The sequence below is a fragment of the Lolium perenne genome, chromosome 3 (assembly GCF_019359855.2).
Source record: "Lolium perenne isolate Kyuss_39 chromosome 3, Kyuss_2.0, whole genome shotgun sequence".
NCBI classification, from domain to species: domain Eukaryota; kingdom Viridiplantae; phylum Streptophyta; class Magnoliopsida; order Poales; family Poaceae; genus Lolium; species Lolium perenne.
This window is the reverse complement of record NC_067246.2, coordinates 86,393,400-86,414,373: the sequence shown is the minus strand read 5'-3', so window position 1 is coordinate 86,414,373 and position 20,974 is coordinate 86,393,400. Positions and strand designations below refer to the sequence as shown.

At 41.1% G+C, this 20,974-nt stretch overlaps 2 protein-coding genes and 1 pseudogene across 3 annotated transcripts; all 3 read right to left on the bottom strand.

Annotated features, from left to right (window-relative positions):
• Positions 1-539: 539 nt before the first annotated feature.
• LOC127339419 (homeobox-leucine zipper protein TF1-like) lies at positions 540-4,296 on the bottom strand. Its single transcript, XM_051365277.1, has 11 exons — positions 4,064-4,296; positions 3,612-3,729; positions 3,319-3,504; positions 2,591-2,929; positions 2,360-2,461; positions 1,988-2,185; positions 1,708-1,873; positions 1,347-1,606; positions 1,142-1,237; positions 657-1,039; positions 540-576 (listed from the first exon to the last, which is right to left on the bottom strand). The coding sequence occupies exons 1-11, from the start codon at positions 4,294-4,296 to the stop codon at positions 540-542; spliced, it is 2,118 nt and encodes a 705-aa protein (XP_051221237.1).
• A 7,223-nt stretch (positions 4,297-11,519) lies between these two features.
• LOC127341722 (plastoglobule-localized metallopeptidase 48, chloroplastic) lies at positions 11,520-13,870 on the bottom strand. 2 transcript variants are annotated; one of them, XR_007875781.2, is made up of 8 exons: positions 13,509-13,870; positions 13,376-13,433; positions 13,169-13,236; positions 12,731-12,910; positions 12,468-12,564; positions 12,269-12,375; positions 12,005-12,161; positions 11,520-11,893 (listed from the first exon to the last, which is right to left on the bottom strand). XR_007875781.2 is itself a non-coding variant. In XM_051367653.2 (8 exons), exons 1-8 carry the CDS (start codon positions 13,728-13,730, stop codon positions 11,779-11,781), a joined length of 981 nt encoding a protein of 326 aa, XP_051223613.1. In that variant the 5' UTR covers positions 13,731-13,870; the 3' UTR covers positions 11,520-11,778. The 2 variants fall into 2 exon arrangements, 1 of the variants encoding a protein (XP_051223613.1); XM_051367653.2 differs by having other exon boundaries at positions 12,005-12,138.
• Positions 13,871-14,062: 192 nt separating this feature from the next.
• On the bottom strand, positions 14,063-17,475 carry LOC127339420 (putative pentatricopeptide repeat-containing protein At2g01510; annotated as a pseudogene).
• Between the last annotated feature and the right edge of the window lie 3,499 nt (positions 17,476-20,974).

Below are 20,974 nucleotides of genomic sequence, written 5' to 3'. Positions count from 1 at the left end.
TTAGTGTGGACAAATTACTCCCAAAAATCATAATTGGTAACAACAACATGAGTTTGTTCTATTGGATTCAAGGTGGCACTGAAGATATGTGAAGCTTATAAAGGCCCACATGAGGACTCGTTATGATATTTGGGATTTCTCTGTTGGGCATCTAGCAGTGAAGCTGTGTGCTAACTATGTGTGTAAAGTGTTTTAAATCCTAATATATCATTGTGCAGTGCAAATTAACAAGCAAAGCAAGGTTTTAAATAAAGCACCCATCAAATGAAAAGTGAATGCCAGAATAAGCATCCATATTATTACCAAATTCACAAACAAGTGCAACAGTATGGTTACATGGCAGTTGATAATACAACAATAACATAACATATGTCTGGTTCTTAAACCATTATTACAGGCTGAAAGTTGCAAATAGTAAAGGAAAACATAGCATAGATCCTGGTTCATAAACCACTATTACAAATTCTTATTGCAAGATGAAAGTTGCAAATAGTAAAGGAAATATAGTTGATCTGAACTGATAATTTATCAACACAGATTTACATCCTTCCCCTATCATTGCGCCTCCCTTTCCCCCTGTGCAAACAACAAGTCGTCATCACCAAATTACTGAGCACTAGGTGAGTACTAGTACATTTGAACAGAAAGAATATTACCTGGTACATTCTAGATGAGACTGGCTATTGATCAAGGACTTTTTGATGGTCTCAATGTTCGCAGACATGAGATCGATGGCAGCAGACACAGACCTAGGATATAAGCTAGTGCCACGGGCGAGCTTCAGCAGAATCTGGAACCCCACGGTTACAAGAGTTTCTCCATCCTCGCCTAGGCCAAGGCTACCCTGGGTAGACTCGTTAACAGGGAGGAGAGAGAAGCCGGTAGGGTAGATGGATACCTTGCTCTCTGCCATATCCCCTGGACTCATGATCTTGTTCATCAGTTGGATGTCGATGGGTGAGTACACAATAAATGAGCCCGATACATCATAGTAGCTGTTCTGGAGGATCATGATGTTTTCTTTGTTTTCTCCGGCATTCTGATCAATCGCACATATATACTTTAGTTAGTGAAGTGAGATGCCAGATTACTATAAGAAACTATGGATCCTAGAGATACTAAAACTAGATGTGTTTGGTACCTTAACATGCAGAATGGAGACAGCATCATCAGCTTCTGCACTGCTGGAGACATGGACTTCCTCCCTCACGACACCACCTTTGACCAACACATCCCACTGTGTAAAGTACACATGACATGAGTACATGACTAGCTGCAGAGAGAAGAGAATTGCCGTGCCATGTGTGTGATTGGAGAGGTAGATCAGAGTATTTTCATCAGCATACCTCTGGACGAAGCATGTTGTTCTTGAGATGATCAAATGTTGCCCTAAGTGGAATTGGGAGCTGGAATGATGCGCTCACAGACACAATTGCGGTGTTGTCGCGGTCATCGTTCCTCCTATGCGCGATCTTGATGTCTTGGTCCGTACCAGTACCGCGCACGATGGTCCATATGTCCTCAGGGATGGCGGCAATGCTGTTGCTGTAGCTGATGAGGAGGCCATCGGCTAGTTTCATGAGGGTCTTCTTCCCCTTTGAGTTGGCTGAAACAAACCAAGGAGGAAAAGTTTGTTTCCGTAAAGCCATGACTTCCAGGTAATGTTCAGTTAGTTTCATACTGTGAAGATCTCTAGATTCCAGTTACCTCTTAAAGCACTTCTGGTAACATGGAAGGTGTCTCTTAAACGCATGCACTGCCGCGCGATGCTCGTCACCCAGCGCCTAGCTCCAAACATGAGTCCATCCAGACATGGCTGGTAGAGCTTGTGAACGGCAGTATCATATACTAGAACATGCTCTATGGCAATGATCTGCCGACAAGATTTATGAGAAAATAAAACATGGGTTAATTCATGTAGCTCCATATATACTGGTATCACCACATGGTAGAAATTCATCATTGTTTAGTCCTTTTATAACCATACCTTGCAGCTGTTACCCTCCAGGGGCTGAATTAGTACTCCTGAAGGCATTTTGCGGCACTTGAAGAAGGTGCCAGCACTATCATCCACTGACACGTCAACAACGAGCATTGTCCCATTTTGCAGCTCCCTACAGGACCTCACAAATGTGCATTTCCTCGATGGTACAAGGGGCGATGGGAACACTGTCTCAATTGTCATCTGTTGTTTTCAAGCAAACAAAAGATGGAAATAACAAAGAAAAACTTATTTCACCTTCGGATAGTACTTGTTTTTTCAGTAATAAATTTGTATATTGTGTTTGGACAAAAATCTTGGCACTCACACTAAAACACCTCTCTGTTGTACGCATAGAAAAAAAAAAGGCATACGTACCAAACGCATAGCGCCATTGTAGCCTGCATTAGTAGGCCACTTGTAAGCCTTAATGGTTTTTGCACTGGATAGAATTCCAGGACAGAGAGATGCATAGCACTCCTGCAATCATTTGACATTAATCAAATCATGACTTGAAATAACATCAATGCATCATTGGAATTTAAATTATGAAGTTTTTTTTGGTTGAGAATGAATAACTAGCATTTTTACAATGTGTATGCAACTTACAGAATCCATGAGATAATCCATAATATATTTGGCGCCCATCATGACCACAATGTCAGCACGAGTGGCCTCGGTCTTGAATCCTATTATATTTGCACTATTGTCTCCACCAAACTTTGCAGCATAAGCCATCTTGTTCAGTATTTCAAATGAACCACCAGGAACAGGCAGCCATAGAGGGCCATGTGACTCGGACAAAATGACAAACTCGTCCATTGCATTCTGAGTTAGTTCAGCTATCATCTGTATGTCATTTTGTCTAGCAATGACATTTTCTGCAGCTGAGTCAAGTTGGAAAGACTGTCTAGAACTTGGAAGTGTTTCAGCTTGCAACATGGAAATCTGCAAATGAAAAATACGACATTCATAAGGGCAAAAAAAATGCGACATCAGCACAATCTTCATAATACTTTGTAAATCTAGTCCCTTCGCAGTTTATAGCGCCTACTCGTATCCCTGGCATCAATTTGAACAATATAATTTAAATTGTACAACACAAAAATTATATTAGAAACTAGAACAAATAAATTTTCTAATGATATATGTTTTGTAATATATATCTTGTATTAATTTGGTCAAATTTATGACCTAGTGATACGCACATGACCTTTAAATCGGGACAGAGGGAGTAGAGGTGTTTTTGAGTTACTGAACTTGAAACATTTTCGTCCAAATGTAAGCTTACTGAAACTTAATCGAAAATGCCTGGTGGTCTTTTTTATATTTTGTACCTCTAGCTTCAGCCAGTTGTTTTGCTCTTTCAGCCTTTGCATATCTGGAGTGAGCTGGTTCTGTGACGCTGGATCGCAAGTGGGGCAAAACGTAGTCCCATGAGCTTGCTTAAGCTTCTTGTTTTCATCACTCAGCATTGCATTCTCCACTTTCAACCTATAGTTCTCTTCTTTTTCATTCAGGTTCTGCAGTTTGTGCCATAGAACAATGTAGTAATAGCTGATGGATGGCGAGGTAGATGACAACAAACTGTATAATTGAGATTCTGCAAGTTAAAGTTTTTAGACCAGACCTTGATTTGTGTTATCTTGTTCTGAAACCAAAACTTCACTTGTTGTGCTGTAAGACCTGTTGTCTCACTCAGCTCCCTCCTTTGATATTCATTCGGGTGTGTGCACATGCTAAAGAATCTGTTCATTCAAGTGAGAAAAAATGGCAATTGGCAAGCCGTTAAATTTTTGTAACAAAGTCAAGAAGTGTGCAGTTGTGTAAACTGTTGTCATTTTCACATTTTTCTCAAAGAGCCCTTTTCACTGTGTATAGGTAGATCAATATATTAAGAAAAAAAAAGAACAAGCATGGGATAGGTATTTACATGATCACAGATATGATATGATGCAATTCATTTCAACCAAATTTCTTGAGTTAAAAAGCAAAATATTGGTGATAAATATTTGGAGTTGTAAAAGAATAAGAGAATTATCAATTTGAAACCAATCATGGTATCTTTAGTAGGATACATACCCTTGAAGTATCTCGGTCTGCTGGAAAGTTAACCTCTGCAGACGCTTCTTCCTTGGTTTTGGGCCTTCAACGACATTATGATCATTAGTGGGGTCCCCCCCACGTATGTTTCTGTTGTTAGACGATATGTCAAAGTCAAAATTATCATTATACATTCCATCTAATTCTCCAAAGTAATTGTCGAATGTTTGCTGATCCTCTTCATGTGCTTGACCACTCTGTGCCCGTGGCATGCCAGTCTGACATCAAAAATGGTACTTCCACTTTTAGATTCATACTCCATTCTAAAAGTTTATAGCTCAAAAATTAAGAAACTTACTCTAGCAAGTTGAGTTTATGCTATTCAATAATGGAAAGGTTAAAACAGCCTTCTGTATTATCGACTTTAAGAGGTTACAAAGTCCCATATTAATCGGACACATGTAAGAATTTAGCAAATAGTGCTTCTTTGTGTTTCAAACATATGATATAGATTCATTATCCATCCACACATTTTGTTCCCTTAAATTTTTTCAAACATATCATATAGATTCCCAATTTTTCTAGGTATTTTTGCAATTTAGTTCCTATGTACACTTACGCGTAATTGATTTATTTCAATATCAAATAATGCAGACAGTTCATTATTTTGTCTGGCTTTGTGCTGGTCCCACAAATGTAAGCTCGGCTTGAAATAATCAGGGGGGCATAACTTCGAAATTAAATAGTGCATACAGTTTAGTATTATTTTGTCTTCCTTTGTGTTGGTCCCACAAATTTAATCTCAGCTTGGACTACTTAAAAGCGACATGTACATGATGTGACTTAGTAACTTGAATGATTGGATATTACATGGAGAATTCCATGTAGAAACACACAGGTAACAAATGACAGTAGCCTAATAAACAAAATCAGCAACATATACTTCAACGTCTCTACAAGTAGCACATATTCAACCTTTGATGGTGCTCATAAAGGAAAGTCATCGCAACAAAATCAATATATACAAGTGCTTATGTGTTCATAGTTTGTTATCCCTCTTCTAAGAATAACACGTGTTAAAAACACTTTGGAGAACAAAAAACTTCCTAAATTCTAATCGCTGCCTGGGCTCGCTCTTGCTTTACGCGGTGCCCACTTGTCGCGGACATCCTATCAAAATCATGCGTTGCGATGGCTTTTTTAGTAGTCCCACACGCATGTGCAGAACGAATAAGGTGTAGCGCTCTCTTTTCGTCCACTCTGTTTATATCCCTTTCTCTACCCATCGTGAGGAATGGCCGTGGCGTTGACCATGGCCACAAGCTGTCTCACACAAATATAATGAGAGGCAGCATAACTCTCGTTGGGGATGGCCGCACCTAACGACTTCTTGTGTCGGCGCCCTCTCCGGTCGCCGCGCTCTGGCCCACTTTCACTCCTACGGTCCTACCCTACGCCTCCTCCCCACCCCCATTGAGAAGGATCTAGATAGGCGGTCGTGGTGCTCATGCCCGCGCTCCAGAGGAGAAGGGCGGCGGCCATGGCGTTGATGGTGGTTCGGGATGAGGCGGAATCACACGTCGAGGCGAAGGGCAGCGACCATGGTTGACTCGTGGTGGTGCGGGTGTCGGGGAATCGTATGGTTCCTTGCTCCCGAGGCGGAATCCAGCGGCCATGGCGGTGGTATAAGGTTGCGGATGCCGACAGTGGCTAGATGGGGGATGCACGGGGCGGAGTGAAGGATCTAGTAATTTGGATGTACTTTTTTTTTTCCTTTTTCTACATCCACCGCTATTAGTTTTACATCCTCAATTGGAATCACAAACGAGCAGCATGAGTTATTTTTGTGGGATGTATATTTTTGCAGCAACTAGATGGGGACAGTGCTTTTAGGTGCATCGGGATGTTTTATTTTTATTTTTTTACATCTAGATTCTTGAAAGGATCAAGAAACACCGTAGGTCTTGTGATCCAGATTAACAAAATAAATGGTATGAGTTGATTTTATGATGGATGCAATTATTGTTGGCAAATCTAGGTTAAGTTTTGCATCTAGATTGTCATTAACAGAACATGGATTGGAAAATGTGCTAGTATAGGAACGCAAAGCGCGGAGGACCGGGGCGACGCTTTCTTTTTAAAATGTGTGGTCATGTCGTAGCCTGCTTTTTCTGGCACCATGTTTTATTTCCGGTAACCTATCATTATCGGCTTCTAGGCCCACTTTCTATTGTACGAAATATTCGGTTCCAACAAGGGGAGTACCATGGTAGACTATCAGGTGCTAGGGCACTGTGTAGCATCATCCAAAAAAAACTTTAAACTAGGTACTTAGAGATGAGAATAAATGTATATACCGGCTGTCTTCTACGCCCCCCACGAGCAGCGTTGGACATCGCCATGAAAGATTGGACGCCCTGACCAGGTTGATCCTCCACGCTTGAAACAAATACACGCCCCGTATGTCTCCTACAGTCAGGTACGGTGTATTGTCGTGTCATTTGCTCCTTTCCTTTGCCTCCCTTTATAGCCGCTTCCTCTCCGCCTTACCCTTGCCTTCTAGATATTGCACTTTAATTATTTTTGTTGGCTTTAGAAAATTAATTGTAATGGCTGTCAGATATATATAGGAAAATATTGTAATTCATTGATCCTCGATACGGTGAAGATATGCATATCTTTTTTTGTCATCATTGTACACTGAATAAATATGCTCAAAATTAGCATATCTTGCATGACGAAGAGAGTTTATGGAGTACAATTAATACCGCCAAATATGCCATTTCCATGTGGAAATTAATGTACCAATGATAAATGAGTGGAGTACGAAAATTAAAGAAGAAAATTAGGTCAGGTGATTACATTTTATGGTCTTAGAGGATATATTGCACAAAATCAATACACATATGTTTAATTTAATTCATGAGCATATATTTGACCTTCAAGATTTTGCACATAAATGTATGAATATCCTATTGATCTCATGGGATCTTATAATTAGGGAATAATTATTAGTTCCGCTTGAACAATATAATTTCATTCATAATTTGCAATAGAAAATCTTGTACATGAATCACATATCATGATTATAACCCTTGTGCTAATTTTTACACTCACGAGTGTTTCTAAGTGGAAAATGTGTGTCCATAAGACCATGTATTGTATTGGGGTCATATTACAAAACAAGATCAATAGGATATTCCATATTTACTCTACAAGGCTCAAATTTTTCGTATTGTTTAGGTATAGACATAAGGCGAGTGCATAATATAGCGTTGGAGATAACGACACTACATATTTATATACTTTAAGCTACATACTAATCATAGAAAATACTATTGTGCTAACAATGTATATTAGTAATATTTCATTGAATAAATCTGGACGTCCTTCCTCATACCATGAATAGGGGTTGGGCATAAAGCTCGAAGCTCTTCGAGCTTAACAGCGCTTCTTTACTCAACCCATTTTTCTTTCTTGTTTTAGAACGAACTCAGTTTAGAAACATTTTTGCTTGTTAACGCTAACAAGTTAAGGGGGAAGATGGCGAGTCTTACGAGCTACTCACTAAGTTTGCTAAGTTGGATCCCATGTTATGGAGGTGGTGTAAATAGCCCAATCTGGCCCACGCTCAGCTGAGACTTTGCCATAAAGACGTATAGGAGCAACCGAGCGAGAGTGAAATCGCTAAATTCCCTCCAGACGCCTCATCTCATCAACTCGCGTCTTAATGTGCTTAATGAGCAGCACGGGTGCTTTCGAGCATATAACCATCTAAATCGATCTTCATTTTATCTTGTTAATGATAATGAGCTTAACGAGACAAGCCCCTTAACGATCATGAGTGTTAATCCATGCCTTAACAAGCTAATCAGCTGGTTAGTCTAGCCCTAATCGCACCATGAGGCCAAGATTTGCCATAATGAGAAAGACTCTGAGGCTTACTGGTTAGTACATGTGAAGTTGTACTAAATAGCCAGAGTTCGAGACTCACCACCTCCTATATCAAATACAACGGTGGTTCCTCCCACTGTTGGTTTCATCTTTTTTTTAAGATTTACCATAATGATTTTTAAGGTTGTGGTAGCACAACGATGATAGAGTTGGGCCGGGCCGCTAGAGGGGCTGGCTAATTGACTCAAACTTGTAGGTTAGAATAGTACGACTATATCAGGTGCTAACCGAGTTGGGCCGGTGTGGGGCGCGGTTGGTAGGAGGGGGTGCAGGCAGTATGAGTTTCTCGGTAGGGGACAGAGTGGGCTCAAGAGGGGATCGTAGTGATGGGCTATAAAAGGAAAGATGGTTACCAAAGCAAGTGATGCTCTTCAATTGTGTTGTTTTGTAATTCACAAAAAAGATTTGTGTTGCTTTGTTGAACTGTAGTCACTATACTATATTTTCTTATATTTAGGCTCATTATTAAGGTAGCAATGCAAAGTGATCGTACTAGCTAGGGTACGATGTAAAAAGGGTGTAGTTATCTTACAAACATCAACTGCAAAAAAATATAGTACGATCACACATATTTAAATATAATAGTATAACATCTTGCTAGGCTAATAGGGCGATGGTGGTAAGTTTTTGGATAGGCAGCAAGAAAATGTCCATACAAGTACTATGCTGCAAAAGCAAGCATGTCGTATGTTATATAATTTTAGCTTTTGCATTTAGATGAATTATGGGATTGTATACTAGTTATATAACACGTGAAGAAAGTTAATATTAATATTTTCAACAAAGTTGGTCATTTTGTTGTATTTAATATCATTGTCAACGGTTTAAAAGAAAGCAACAAGAAATACTCCCTCCGTTCAAGTTTCTAGGGCCACAACTAACCATGGAATTAAGACATACAATATAAATGGTGTGTTACATAAATAAAACATATTTTGTTCTCATAGTGGGAGAATATGTGTCCATATGCAATGCCAACTAGGCATTTTAATGCCATGACATGTCATTAAATAACATGTTGCTATGTTACCATAATATCACATTTTCCAAGAATGAAAGAATCTATAAATTAATAAATGAGCCATTCTAAATTACTATCAATATGAGCGTGGCGTTTTGGAGGCCGAGCTACATGTAGCCCTTTATTTTCAAACAATCAAAATTCATATTTTAAAGTTTTTAAAAAATCGAAACAAAACTCTAGAGGTACTCAAATGATGTATACTACAATGGTGTAAAAATCTCAATGGAAACTAATTTGTATTCTATGCTACACGAAATTGATAAATCTAACAAATTTTATAGTCTTGAAATATGCACTATTCACTATAAGATTTGCTAGATTTTATCATTTTTTGTGTAGCCTATAATATGAGGTTGTTTTGTATTAAGATTTTACACCATCGTAGGATACATCATTGGCTATCTCTAGAATTTTGTTCCAGATTTTTTAAAACTTTGAAATACAAATTCTGATTGTTGGCAAATAAAGAGCTAGGTGTAGCTCGGGGTCCATTTTAAGTTTTCATAATACTAAGCACTATAAAGGTAGCAACATAGAATAGTATAATAAGCACGATACTACCTTATGTTACTACCACTTACCACTGTGAGTAGTTTTAGTTAACATCATTGTCAATGTTAGGTCAAATCTCGAGAGAGGTATTGGAAACCCAAATAGAGGGAGTGCACCACATCGATCAATTGTAACACTCCACCCACACGTTATTCGTTAATTTGAGGTGCGGCGTATTAATGACAAACTTAATTGAAACCAAATTGGAAAGCTTGTTAATGCCACCGCGCTTGTTTAGTTTTGTACCGTCACTGACGTTATCAGTGCCAAGTACAAGACAGGTTGCGGCAATGAAAATAGGGACGAATCAGGTACGGTAAAATGCAACATAAGAGCCATGAGCCAAGGGGATAACATTCTATCTCGCCAATGTCGTATACTCCTACTAGTAGAAGTCTATCTCTAAGATCTCAATTAATGCGGGTGTGGAAATGCTCCGTGGAACCCCACCTCACCTGCCACTAGACCAAGGACTTAATTATCGAGATGCTAATTAACCATGAAGTGTGTATGTGCCAACCATTTATCACAAACTTGCAGATGTGTGAAGCTCAATTTTTTTTTGCAGATGTGTGAAGCTCAAAAAAAAAAACTTGCAGACGTGTGAACGTTAATGAGGGTGCATCCAAGCGTGCTATGGTAATGAACAGGTAACCAACAACCGTGAATCTATGAAGGAGTAGTAAATACATGACCAAAAAGGAAATTAAGGAAACTAAAACACAGGCGCACCGAACCGGCGGTTAATGCTAGCTAGCCACCCAATATAAGCCCTGCATACGGTAACAGGACGATGTGAACCCAGGTGCATTAACATTTTATTATAATTTTTAGAATGCTATTTTCAAGTTTAGAAAATTAAAATGCACGCATGTATATTCTATGTTGATAGTTATTTGTGCAAATTTTGGCATGAAAAACGATCATGTGTAATCAACACATGAATGTGAAAATGGAATTCCCTATTTCCGTGAACAGTACACAACCAACTATTATAACTATTATAATGTCATTTGGATATTTTATCATTTTCGTGTAGACCACATATAATCGTATTTTTCGTGAAAACTTGCACGAGAAAATATCAACATAATATGTACATGAAAAATTATTTTAACTTTTATTGAGATTTTCAAATAGCATTTTTCCAATATTAAAGAAAATGGTTGCATATGCACCTGGTTCATCATGGTATTTTCTTGCATACATGATGCAATTCTATCCCCAATTTGGCTCCACGCAGACGGTCCAACAAGGAAATACTATACTACCTCCATTTCAAAGTTTAAGGTTTATATTATTTTTAAAAAGTTAAACTATGTCAAGTTTGACTAAGTTTTTACCAAAAAATATTAACATGCAAAATATAAAATTAATATTATTAAATAGATAATGAAATATATTTTCGTATGGTATCTACAAAATATTATATTTATTGATAGATTGTTCTAAAAGTGTAGTCAAATTTTACTTGGTTTGACTTTTTTTTAAGGCTTAAGTTTTGGGATGGAGGTAGTAGATGGATACCGATGCATTGAAGTACTAGTACGAGGGGGCATTCTATCTATAGTTAAATGGACACATCCGGTCTGTTGATAGTAAGAAATTAAGGATGCACATTCATTACTTGATGAACAATAAAGTGATCTGTTGATATAAGGAATTAAGGATGCACAAGTCCTTGCAGATATACACCACTCGGATGGACCGCATGAACAAGCATTATTCATTGCAAGTTTTAGATTCAGTGCATACCAAAACTAAAGAGAATTGATTTGGTGCATAGAGGAGAGAAAAAAGTTTTTGTTTTTCCTCGAGACCCAATATATTTGTTCAAACAACTCAGCATCTTTTTCACCCAAAGACACGACTATAACACGCAAGGATCATAAAGAACGATCTATGTTCACTTCCTTGTCAAGTATAGCCAGATGGATACCCGCAAAAAAAAAGTATAGCCAGATGGAAGCACAACACAGATCAGTATTTGATTTTTCAGTTTAATCATTTACAACCAATATAATTTCAGTTGCATAAATATGCAATCTATTCAACTCTACTAGTTACTTAATTTTCAGCACCATCACTAGTGCACTAGTCCACAGCTAGCCTCTCTCATTTCATAGACTGGCTATTGAATTCCTTTGTTTTTCACCACCAGTCCACCACTAGTGCACTCACTCCACACCTAGCTTCTCTCTCGTTTCATATGCACACAGACAGATTATTGAAACATTTTCCGCGACAACGTCCTGTATTCTTGGCTCCTCGACCACTCGTCCACCTCTCGCGCTCGCATCACAGGCAACGGGTGTGACAGCTCTCTCGTCTGAGCGTTGCTGTAAAAAACACAATTAACAATTTTCCGTTCTGTTTAGTTTCCACAACACAGCAGTCTCAATAACTCAGTTAGATCAATGGCTGTCCACTTCATGGGATCAGAATCTAACCGGATGTACCACCCAACCGGGTTCGACGAGGCCTTGTCATACGAGCGGGCCTGCTCCAGAAAGGCGTCCACATTCAGCTGGTCCGCCAGGGACGGGCACCCTCCCGCCAGCTTCATGAGGACCGACATGACAACCTCTTGACAGTAAACAACAGGCCCTATCAGATTACACACTGGGTGATGATGCTAAACTAGTTACATCCATAGACTATCAACTAACACCACAAAAGAGAACGCCGTTGCTGAATGTGTGAATGCATGGTACCTTGGGGTCTTTCACTACGAGAAGGGCTGCCCTATCGCATGTCAGCTCCGCAGCTCGCAGCCACCTGAACAGCTGTTCTTCCAGGAACCCGGCAACCATCCCAAAACCTGAAAATAGTGCAGAAATGTTGTTACCATCAGATGCTATACAGACCTACCTCCCGGTTTCTTGAATACATTGTGTGAAAAATAGGACTTACCAGGGACAGTGTATGCTCCTGTTGTTAGTATGTTGGCAAAGGTAAGCCACACGCCATGGTCGCACTTGAGGTGACCAAGCTCATGTGCCAAAACAGCCTAACCAAAATACAATGACCTCCAAATGAGTAAACCATACGGTCGACATGCAGCGATATCTAGTACCCACACATGCGAAATTGATTTTCCGTATCCACGTAATCAAGAGAAAGACACCTCCGTAACAAGTGACAGATATTATCTATTGATCTCTGTGTCGTCGTACCTGTAGTTCCTTTCTAGTGAGTAGTTCCACGAGGCTTGTGTGAACCACGACAAATGGCTTTTTTCCGTTGATTGCTAAGGTGTAAGCATTAGGAACGGGATTTTGCCGTACGTATAGATCCGGAGATTCTATGTTCAAGGTTTTTGCAGCTTCAATCATGAGCTGGTGGAGTTCTGGCAACTGAAGAGAAAGAAGAGATTGTGAGTGCTTTAAATTCTGTCAGAGTGCATTCACATGTGGTTATTGTGATAGTAACAGTCCTAAGGTGAGAGATGCAAACATAAAAATATTGTACTTCAGGTCATATTCCAGTGACATAAGTCATACCAGTTCATCATTGCAGCTTATAGTAGCCACGGACAGAAGTCTGTATAGGTGTATGCTAGCAGTTCAGAAAGCGAACCAGATTCAAGATAGTATTCAGTTTGCATACGTTACCTGATTCTCAGAGACGAGAACAGAGGATCCAATGTTCTGAAGAACCATAACTTGCTCAGAAACCGGACCTATATTATCAAAAGAAAGTAACAAGTAAAACCATGTTAGCTTCTAGAAGTACATATGTTGGGTTATGATGGATGAAAACTAGTAGCATGAGAACTCCTGACAGTATATTTTCCTACTGGAAGCAGAGAAGTAGAGTACCTAGCAAAGCCTTGCCTATATCATTGAGCCCGGGAATTGCTTTGAGCAGCAAAGTGTTCTACAAAACATGAAGAGGAATACCAAATTAAACAACAGACACAGAAAAGAAAGGAAATAGAAACTATGAACTGACCTGCTTGTCGAGGGGGTGTCGGATGTCGTCGGCGTCGAGGCCCGGAGCAGCGGCCGCCGCAGAGGAGGCACGGGCAGAGACAGCGATGGAGCTAGTTCCAATGATCCGGCGGTGGGGGCGCCGGTAGTAGGTGGTGGTGGAAGAGGAGGGCAGCTTAGGGGTCAAGCAGAAGCGGCGGTGGATGGTCTGGCGAGGGAGCGTGGAGGAGAGGCAAGCCGCCATGACCACAGAGGTAGCAGTAACTAGCGGTAAAATGATGGAACTGGGAACTGGAATTGGTAAGAAAAGAGGCAGTCATTTGTACGCTTGCCTTCTTCAACATCACCTTCTTCTTCCTCCATGTCGCTGTCAGCTGTTCAACAGACGTGTACCATCTCACACCTCTTTGTTGTCATAAAATTTCTGGCCCAAATGCTCTCAGGACTTCACACTGAGAAGGAAGACAGTCCATTTATTTGTCCCCCAAAGGAAAAGAAAGTAAAGATACTGAATGTATGGCCATGCTTGTTTCTGACTTGGATGGACTAGCTACCACAAATATAAAGGGATTGGGTTGACAACAAGCTACTCCTATGTCTGTCTAACAAGAGGAACTTCCAGAGCATGAATATGTGAACCATGAAGCCCGCCCTTGTCTCCTTGATACAGCTTCACTCAGTTTTGTTTCACCTGCCACGACGAGCACAGAGCTCGTCCTACCAAATGTAACACGTCAAAATTCCACTCGTTTTCCGCCTTTTACAAGTAATAATGGATGACGAATACAACTCATAGACAGTATTCATAGAATGCTGAGGAGCACTCGATAGACTTCATCAATATTAGTTCTATGTTGAAACACAAATGCAATTGTGCTTTGATGGATCAAAAATTACTACCAACCAAAGCTATGAGACAAATACTACATATGCAAGTACTTGGCACATGTATATATAATAATGATTTCAGCTAGAAGTTGAACTTGCTGGGCAGATAACATATTGAAGTCATGGGGAATATGAGTAGGCAAATGTATAGATATGCAAAATTAACTGGTCAAACTTCCGTTACCATGGAGTACAGGAAGGCAATGGGTTAAAAAAAACACAGAATTGAAACAAAAACTTGTCATGCAAAACAAAGTAAACCAAGATCCTGCATTTCGGGAAGTTATTCCTTTAGTTGTTTGTAATTAAATGTAGAAGTGTCAAGCCTAACCATAAGCCTGGTTTATCCTCGAAAAATGGCTAGCAGACCTACTTCCAGCTACAGAGATGCGAGAAAAAACACTAATAACAAAAACAACATATAAGGAAAACTAGTAACAAAAACTCCAGCAAGATGGTAGTGTGCCTGATAGATGTACCCTGACAAATTTTAGTTGTTTCTCGGCATATTCAGTGTGCATCCTTCATTGCGCACAGAAGCCTAATCCCTACCAATAGTCTCCACAAGAACAAACTCCATCCTTGAAATGGTGGAACCTGCTTGAATCTCTTACAATGATGTCTCTGTTCACAATCTTTGACATCATCTTGATGGCAGCATGGCAGTCTAGGGCTCTAGGCAGGTAGATAGATTCTTCATAACTCTAATTGGCGTCCCTGGTGGGGTGTTAATCAGAGCAAATGCAATGGCCAATCTCTCACTGCGGTATTTCAGCGACTCCAACTTTAGGTCATCGTCTACTTGATACAAGGCACAGCTAGTGTCAGGCTTATATCATTGTCTGTCCATCTCTCTGTACAACCTCTCTAGCTCATCTTTAATCTCAGCTATCATTGGGTTGGGTTGGTCATTCGAAGAAAAGCTATAGATTTCAACCCAACTGTAACCCAACTCTTTCCTAAGTCCTCGATCTCTCATGGCCTTCTTCCCACGTGCAGCATCTTCCCATTTACCAGCTTTCGCATATATGTTGGACAGTATAACGTACGGTGTCGCGTCTGTGGCCCCAATACTGAACAGTTTTTCAGCTGCCACTCTAGCTAAATCCTGGATTCCATGGATCCTGCAGGAGTGAAGAATAGAGCTCGAAATGATTGTATCATCTCCAAATGGCATCTCGCTCAACATTTTCTGAACTTTATCGAAACGTCCCACCCGGCCTAATGTGTACTTTGGCAAATCATAAAATATCCCACACGAATAGTGTTCCTTCCAGGGAGATATGCCATACTCATGTTCCATCAGTTCAAAGTATTTCATACATTCTTCTGCAAGACCATTGTGACTGCATGCTGACAGTACACTCAAGAAGGTGACTGAATCTGGTTTAAACCCATAGCGAAGCATACCTTCAAACATCTTGATGGCATTCTTTGCCTGCCCGTAGTGCGCGTAGGCTGAAATAACAGCGTTCCACGAGATGGAATTCCTCTCAGGCATCTCATCAAATGTCCGGAGCGCCTCATCCAAACAGCCACACTTTGCGTACATGTCAAGAAGGGCACTTCCTGAGAACACGCTGGCCATGTGGCCTGATCTTATTAGGTAAGAATGCAATTGACTTCCTAACCCGATCATTGCCAGGCTCGAGGAAGCCTTAATGATGCTTGAAAATGTCGCCCTGTCCGGGCTCACACCAGCTCTTCTCATGTCACAGAAAAACTGCAGCGCTTCTTCCTGCTGCCCATTCTGAAGATGACCAGTTATCATCGCTGTCCATGAAACGCCAGTCTTGTCATTTTTGTTGGCAAAACTGGTCTTTGCAGCGTCGAGCATGCCGCATTTCGAGTACATGTCAATCAGAGCGTTGCGCACAAGATCCTCTGAAGAAAGGCCAAGGAGGACCAGCTGAGCATGTATCTGCTTCCCAATCCCAATGTGAGGGGCAGCGAGCCAGCAACACTTAGCATAAGGCAAGGCCTGCCTATCGAAACCGCACCTGCATCTCCCTGAACAGCCGCAGCACGGTGCCGGCACATCGGCTCCAAGCATAACCCGCGATCACGACATTATACGAGACATTGCTCGTCGAACAGCTTCTCCATCTCACCAATGCAGTCACATTTGGAGTAGAAATCCAGCAGTGAGTTGTTGACGAATACATTGCGCGCCGAGGCAGCTCTGGCGGCGAGGCCATGGATCTAGCGGCCAAGGCGGAGGTCGCCGACGCCCGTGGCTACAGCGAGCATGCTGGAGAAGGTGAACTGGGTGGCCCCAAGGCCCGCGCGGCGCATATCCGCGAACAGGTCCAGCGCTTCCCCGTGCAGACCCTCCTTGGAGCAGCCCATCATCATGGCCTTATAGGTGACGGCGTCTCGTCGAACACCCTCCGGCCGGCGGCGAGGAGGCCGTGCTTGCAGTAGGCATCGAGCAGCGTGTTGCAGACCACGACGCTGGAACGGAGGAGGCCGAGCTTCACGGCGAAGACGTGGAGCGAGGCGGTGGTGCTGGAGGCGGAAGCAGGAACGTTGAGCACGGTGGATAGGGCGACGCCGTCCGGGGCGACGTCCTCCCTGAGCATGTCGCGGAAGAGGGACAAGGCGTCGGCGGCGCGGCCGGGGGCGGCGGCGAGCGCGCCCATCATGACGGTCCAGGTGAACGCATCGCGGAGGCGGAGCGGGGAGGAGAGGAAGAGGTTGTGCGCGGCGGCAATCTGGCCGGACCTGGAGTATCCGGACAGCATGCGGTTGAGAGAGAAGGCGCTGCGCCGGTGCGGCGCCATTTGGTCGAACAGGGCCCGGGCCTGCGCGAGGCGGCCGGAGGAGATGAGCGAGTGGAGGTGCAGGTTGAGCCGGTAGATGGCCGGGTCGAATCCCGTCTTGACCATCCGCGCGTCCGGCGGCGCCGCCGGCGACACGACATTGCAGGTGGCGATGCTGGTGGGTCTGAACGGGAGGAGGCGTATTGCCGGGGAGAAGGTGAAGCGGGGGACGGATTCAGCTCGGCGGAGAAGAAGCTCGCCAATCACCTGCCGCCGTAGGATTTTCATCGGAGTGGATACTGAGTTTCTTTTGAGCCACCGGAGACGAGGGCTCGAGGAGTGAGCTCGAGCACATGTACATCACATTATCACAAGACCTTAACTTACATGAAATTCAATTCGGCTCACACGTATCCGTATGAATTTATTGTGTGAAAACATATTTCAAATACTCAGCCGAATAAAAAACCTGAAATAAAATTTTACATCTATATTTAGACACATAAGTTTTCGAGAAAAAGAAATATTGACGAGGTTGTACCCTCGCCAATGTCCAAGGTTATGGACTTAGGTTTTGAGAAAGTCGACGCCCGAAGATTTCGAGAACGAGATGGCACACGACGTACCCAGGTCACGTTTCGTCAGTTGCACCGCAGCAGTTGGCACCTCGGTGGTGACGTCATCAAAATTACCGGCTCCTCCCATGGTGGAGCACCCGAATATATTTCAGAACTCGGAGAAATCTGCGGTATTCGACTCAGTCGTTTACAGCCTATACATGACTATTACACAATCATCCATATGCTCGCGGGCTACTCCCATCGGGAGCGCTGGTCGCGCACCTGATAAAAATGATTGGAGCCTCGTTGATAATAACGGACTTAGCAGTTCCAACTTTCACGTCCAAGAGAAAAACGAACCCGAAGGTTGCTTTAACTTCGAAGGACCCAAAGGTTAGAAATTTGTTTACGGACCCGAAGGTTTCAATAACCTGGGTTCGAGCCCGGGGGCTCGTATGTGTGTACGGTAACGATGTTTTGCTCCGGCAGTTAACCAGTTTCGATTTTATCGAGTAAATCTGGACTCGTTATTCCATCATTTACGCGTACTTAATTATTCGGCGATTACCAAGCTTGTATCTTTTGAAGATCCAATGGATTGGAAAGTATTGGCTGGTGTCAACTTCAGTCCATGCCCGAAGCTTTGCTTCAGCCAGTCACTCGGCGGCTACTGACGTGGGTATAACCTATCGGTTACTCATTATTGCTATACCCGGTGCGGATTATGGAGGTGGACTAGTCTATTACAAAAGTCCTAGTCTATTACAAGTTTCTTTCTTTCAGTTTTCCTTGGTCGATATTACATGCGGGTCTAGCTTGTAGAGTCTTTGTGCTAGTCCACCTCCATAATCGGCACCGGGTATAGCAATAATGAGTACCCGATAGGTTATACCCACGTCAAATACTTTTTTTTCTATCTCATGTAAAAAGATAAATTTTGACGCTTCCACATGACTGTTTACGAACAATTTTTTTGGTCTTTCTTGTGTAGGTCACGTAAAATGTTTTTTCTCCAAATACTTGTGTGTGAACATAAAATGTCCTTATTTTTTCATCTTTTTTCTATTTTTAATATCTTTTAAGGTAAATTTTGTATCTTTTAATTGTACAATTCAAATAGATCCTAATCCAGAATGGTGAGAGGCAGACTGGACATCGGCCCTTGCTCCTGATAGTCGTGGGCTGTGAGGTGGTTGTCCTGTCCCATAGCCCACAACTTCTATTTGTTTTCCTTTTTTCATCAAAATCTTTAGAAAAAGATTGACCTTCGCAAAGGGAATTAAACTCTCTCCGCACGCGACAAGTGGCGCGCCGTGGTGCCAGAAATTTCTGGGAAAGTGATCTCCGTGTTCGCCACGTGTCGTAAAAGGAAGCAAGGTGGGAATGATGGAGAAGAGAGAAGGACAGGAGAAGGTGGGTTGTCTCAGCTTTTCTCTTTAACTTTTAGATTTGATTTTCAAAATAAAATGTCTTGAGAACCGTAGTTCCAAATTACGAGCCGTTTTCGCTTTTGTGACCCTCGAGACGAGATCTTCAAAACTAGATACCATATTGACAGGTTTCGAGACACTTTTTCCGTACTTCTAATACTAGTATGGTTGTATTTGTGGTGTGTACCAAATTCTACATGTGCTTGAACTAATAAGTACTTCTATTTTAGTGTATTTGGTGTAGCTTTTCTCTTTACTCGGTAATTGTACTTGCTCGTGTATGTGACAGTACTTTTCTATATTTATTTGCTCGTGTGTGTGACTATACCTGTACTTGCACTCGAAAATAAATAAGGTAGTAACTAAATTAAACTAAATAACTCAAATAAACTAAATAAAAGCGGTAAAGATTTGTTTGTTAAATGTGGTTTTGAGTGCAAATAAGAAATAAAACGTATTTTTGTATTTTCGGATTAAAATAGTGCTGCAAATAAAAAGTAAGATAAAAGTGATGGAAAGGTGTTTCTTATGATTAAAATTGGACCGGTGTTCATGGGTTCATGTAACATCTCAGGTTTAGAGACCAAAAATTGGGAGAACGCAGAAGTGTGCATTGCATTCATGCATAGAAAATGGTAATTTTCACGCTTTTGTTTAAAACCTTCAAAGTGATCGAGGTTTCTCTTACGTCGGTGGAATTGAATTAGGTCATCGATGTGAGTGCGATGAATTTCAACATGACCTTTGTTTAAACTATTACGTTTTGGGGAAGCAATTTGAATTCGATTCAAATAGGAATGACACAAATTCAAATATGGATTTGAATCGGAATTTGAACCTCAAAAAAATAACTTATATGTTTATAATATTTAATAATACTAAATAGCTATTAAACATTTCATAAATTATAAATAAAAAAAAGTATAAGTAAAATAGGAATGTACAATCAAGAACTAAACATTAAAAATTATCATCCATCCATTGTAACTGTACAACCATTATAGAATTATTATTTCAAGTTGCAAAAAGAAATAAAATATTACAAAATAAGATAATAAAAAGAAACCGTGAACTAATCTTGTTCTTCTCCAATTCTCCAACATCTTCTTTTCCTGCAACAGTAGAATAAAACAAAAGATGTTTGTTGATTGGTTAGAATGTATGCATCTCCTGAGGAGATGCAAATTTAATGTTGGAGCAAGTACTTAGGAATCCTGGGAACTAGTCCAGAATTCCAAAATTCACTGGAATCATCAAATTAAGAAAGTAGGCAACATTTTAGAAGGCAACAAGAGACAATTAGAGAATATTTATCCCAATTTCGTCAAAGGCATCAATGAGGCATCATTATAGGCAATCATTCATTATATCTTTAGGAAACAAGGGCGAATAATTGATAGGCAACTAAGCAGACAAAAGGGCAACCAAGTAAATACCGGCGACAATTTTATCAAGGGACCAAAACCAATTAGCACTAGTTCCATTTTTACAAGCTCACAATTTAAAAGTGATTCACCATTGACAATAGTTAGTCAAGATGAATCAATAACCAGAAATAATGAATAATAAATCTCACATTTTGTTTCAGCCATCAATTGAAATGCATGTAACTGATACGTCTCAAACGTATCTATAATTTCTTATGTTCCATGCTACTTTTATGATGATACTCACATGTTTTATACACACTTTATGTCATTATTATGCATTTTCCGGCACTAACCTATTGACAAGATGCCGAAGAGCCGCTGTTGTTTTCTTCTGTTTTTGGTTTCATAAATCCTACAAAGGAAATATTCTCGGAATTGGACGAAATCAACGCCCAGGGTCTTATTTTTCCACGAAGCT

Bases quoted from the DNA above. Each gene is read 5' to 3' on its own strand.
- LOC127339419 (XM_051365277.1), bottom strand. From the start codon at position 4,296: ATGCCACGGGCACAGAGTGGTCAAGCACATGAAGAGGATCAGCAAACA. The intron at 3,730-4,063 runs GTATGTATCCTA...TTGAATGAACAG, and splicing joins CAGACCGAGATACTTCAAGG to ATTCTTTAGCATGTGCACAC. The intron at 2,462-2,590 runs GTAAGTTGCATA...AAATGATTGCAG, and splicing joins TGGATTATCTCATGGATTCT to GAGTGCTATGCATCTCTCTG.
- LOC127341722 (XM_051367653.2), bottom strand. From the start codon at position 13,730: ATGGCGGCTTGCCTCTCCTCCACGCTCCCTCGCCAGACCATCCACCGC. The intron at 12,911-13,168 runs GTAACGTATGCA...CTTTCTCTTCAG, and splicing joins TTCTCGTCTCTGAGAATCAG to TTGCCAGAACTCCACCAGCT. The intron at 12,565-12,730 runs GTACGACGACAC...TATTTTGGTTAG, and splicing joins TCACTAGAAAGGAACTACAG to GCTGTTTTGGCACATGAGCT.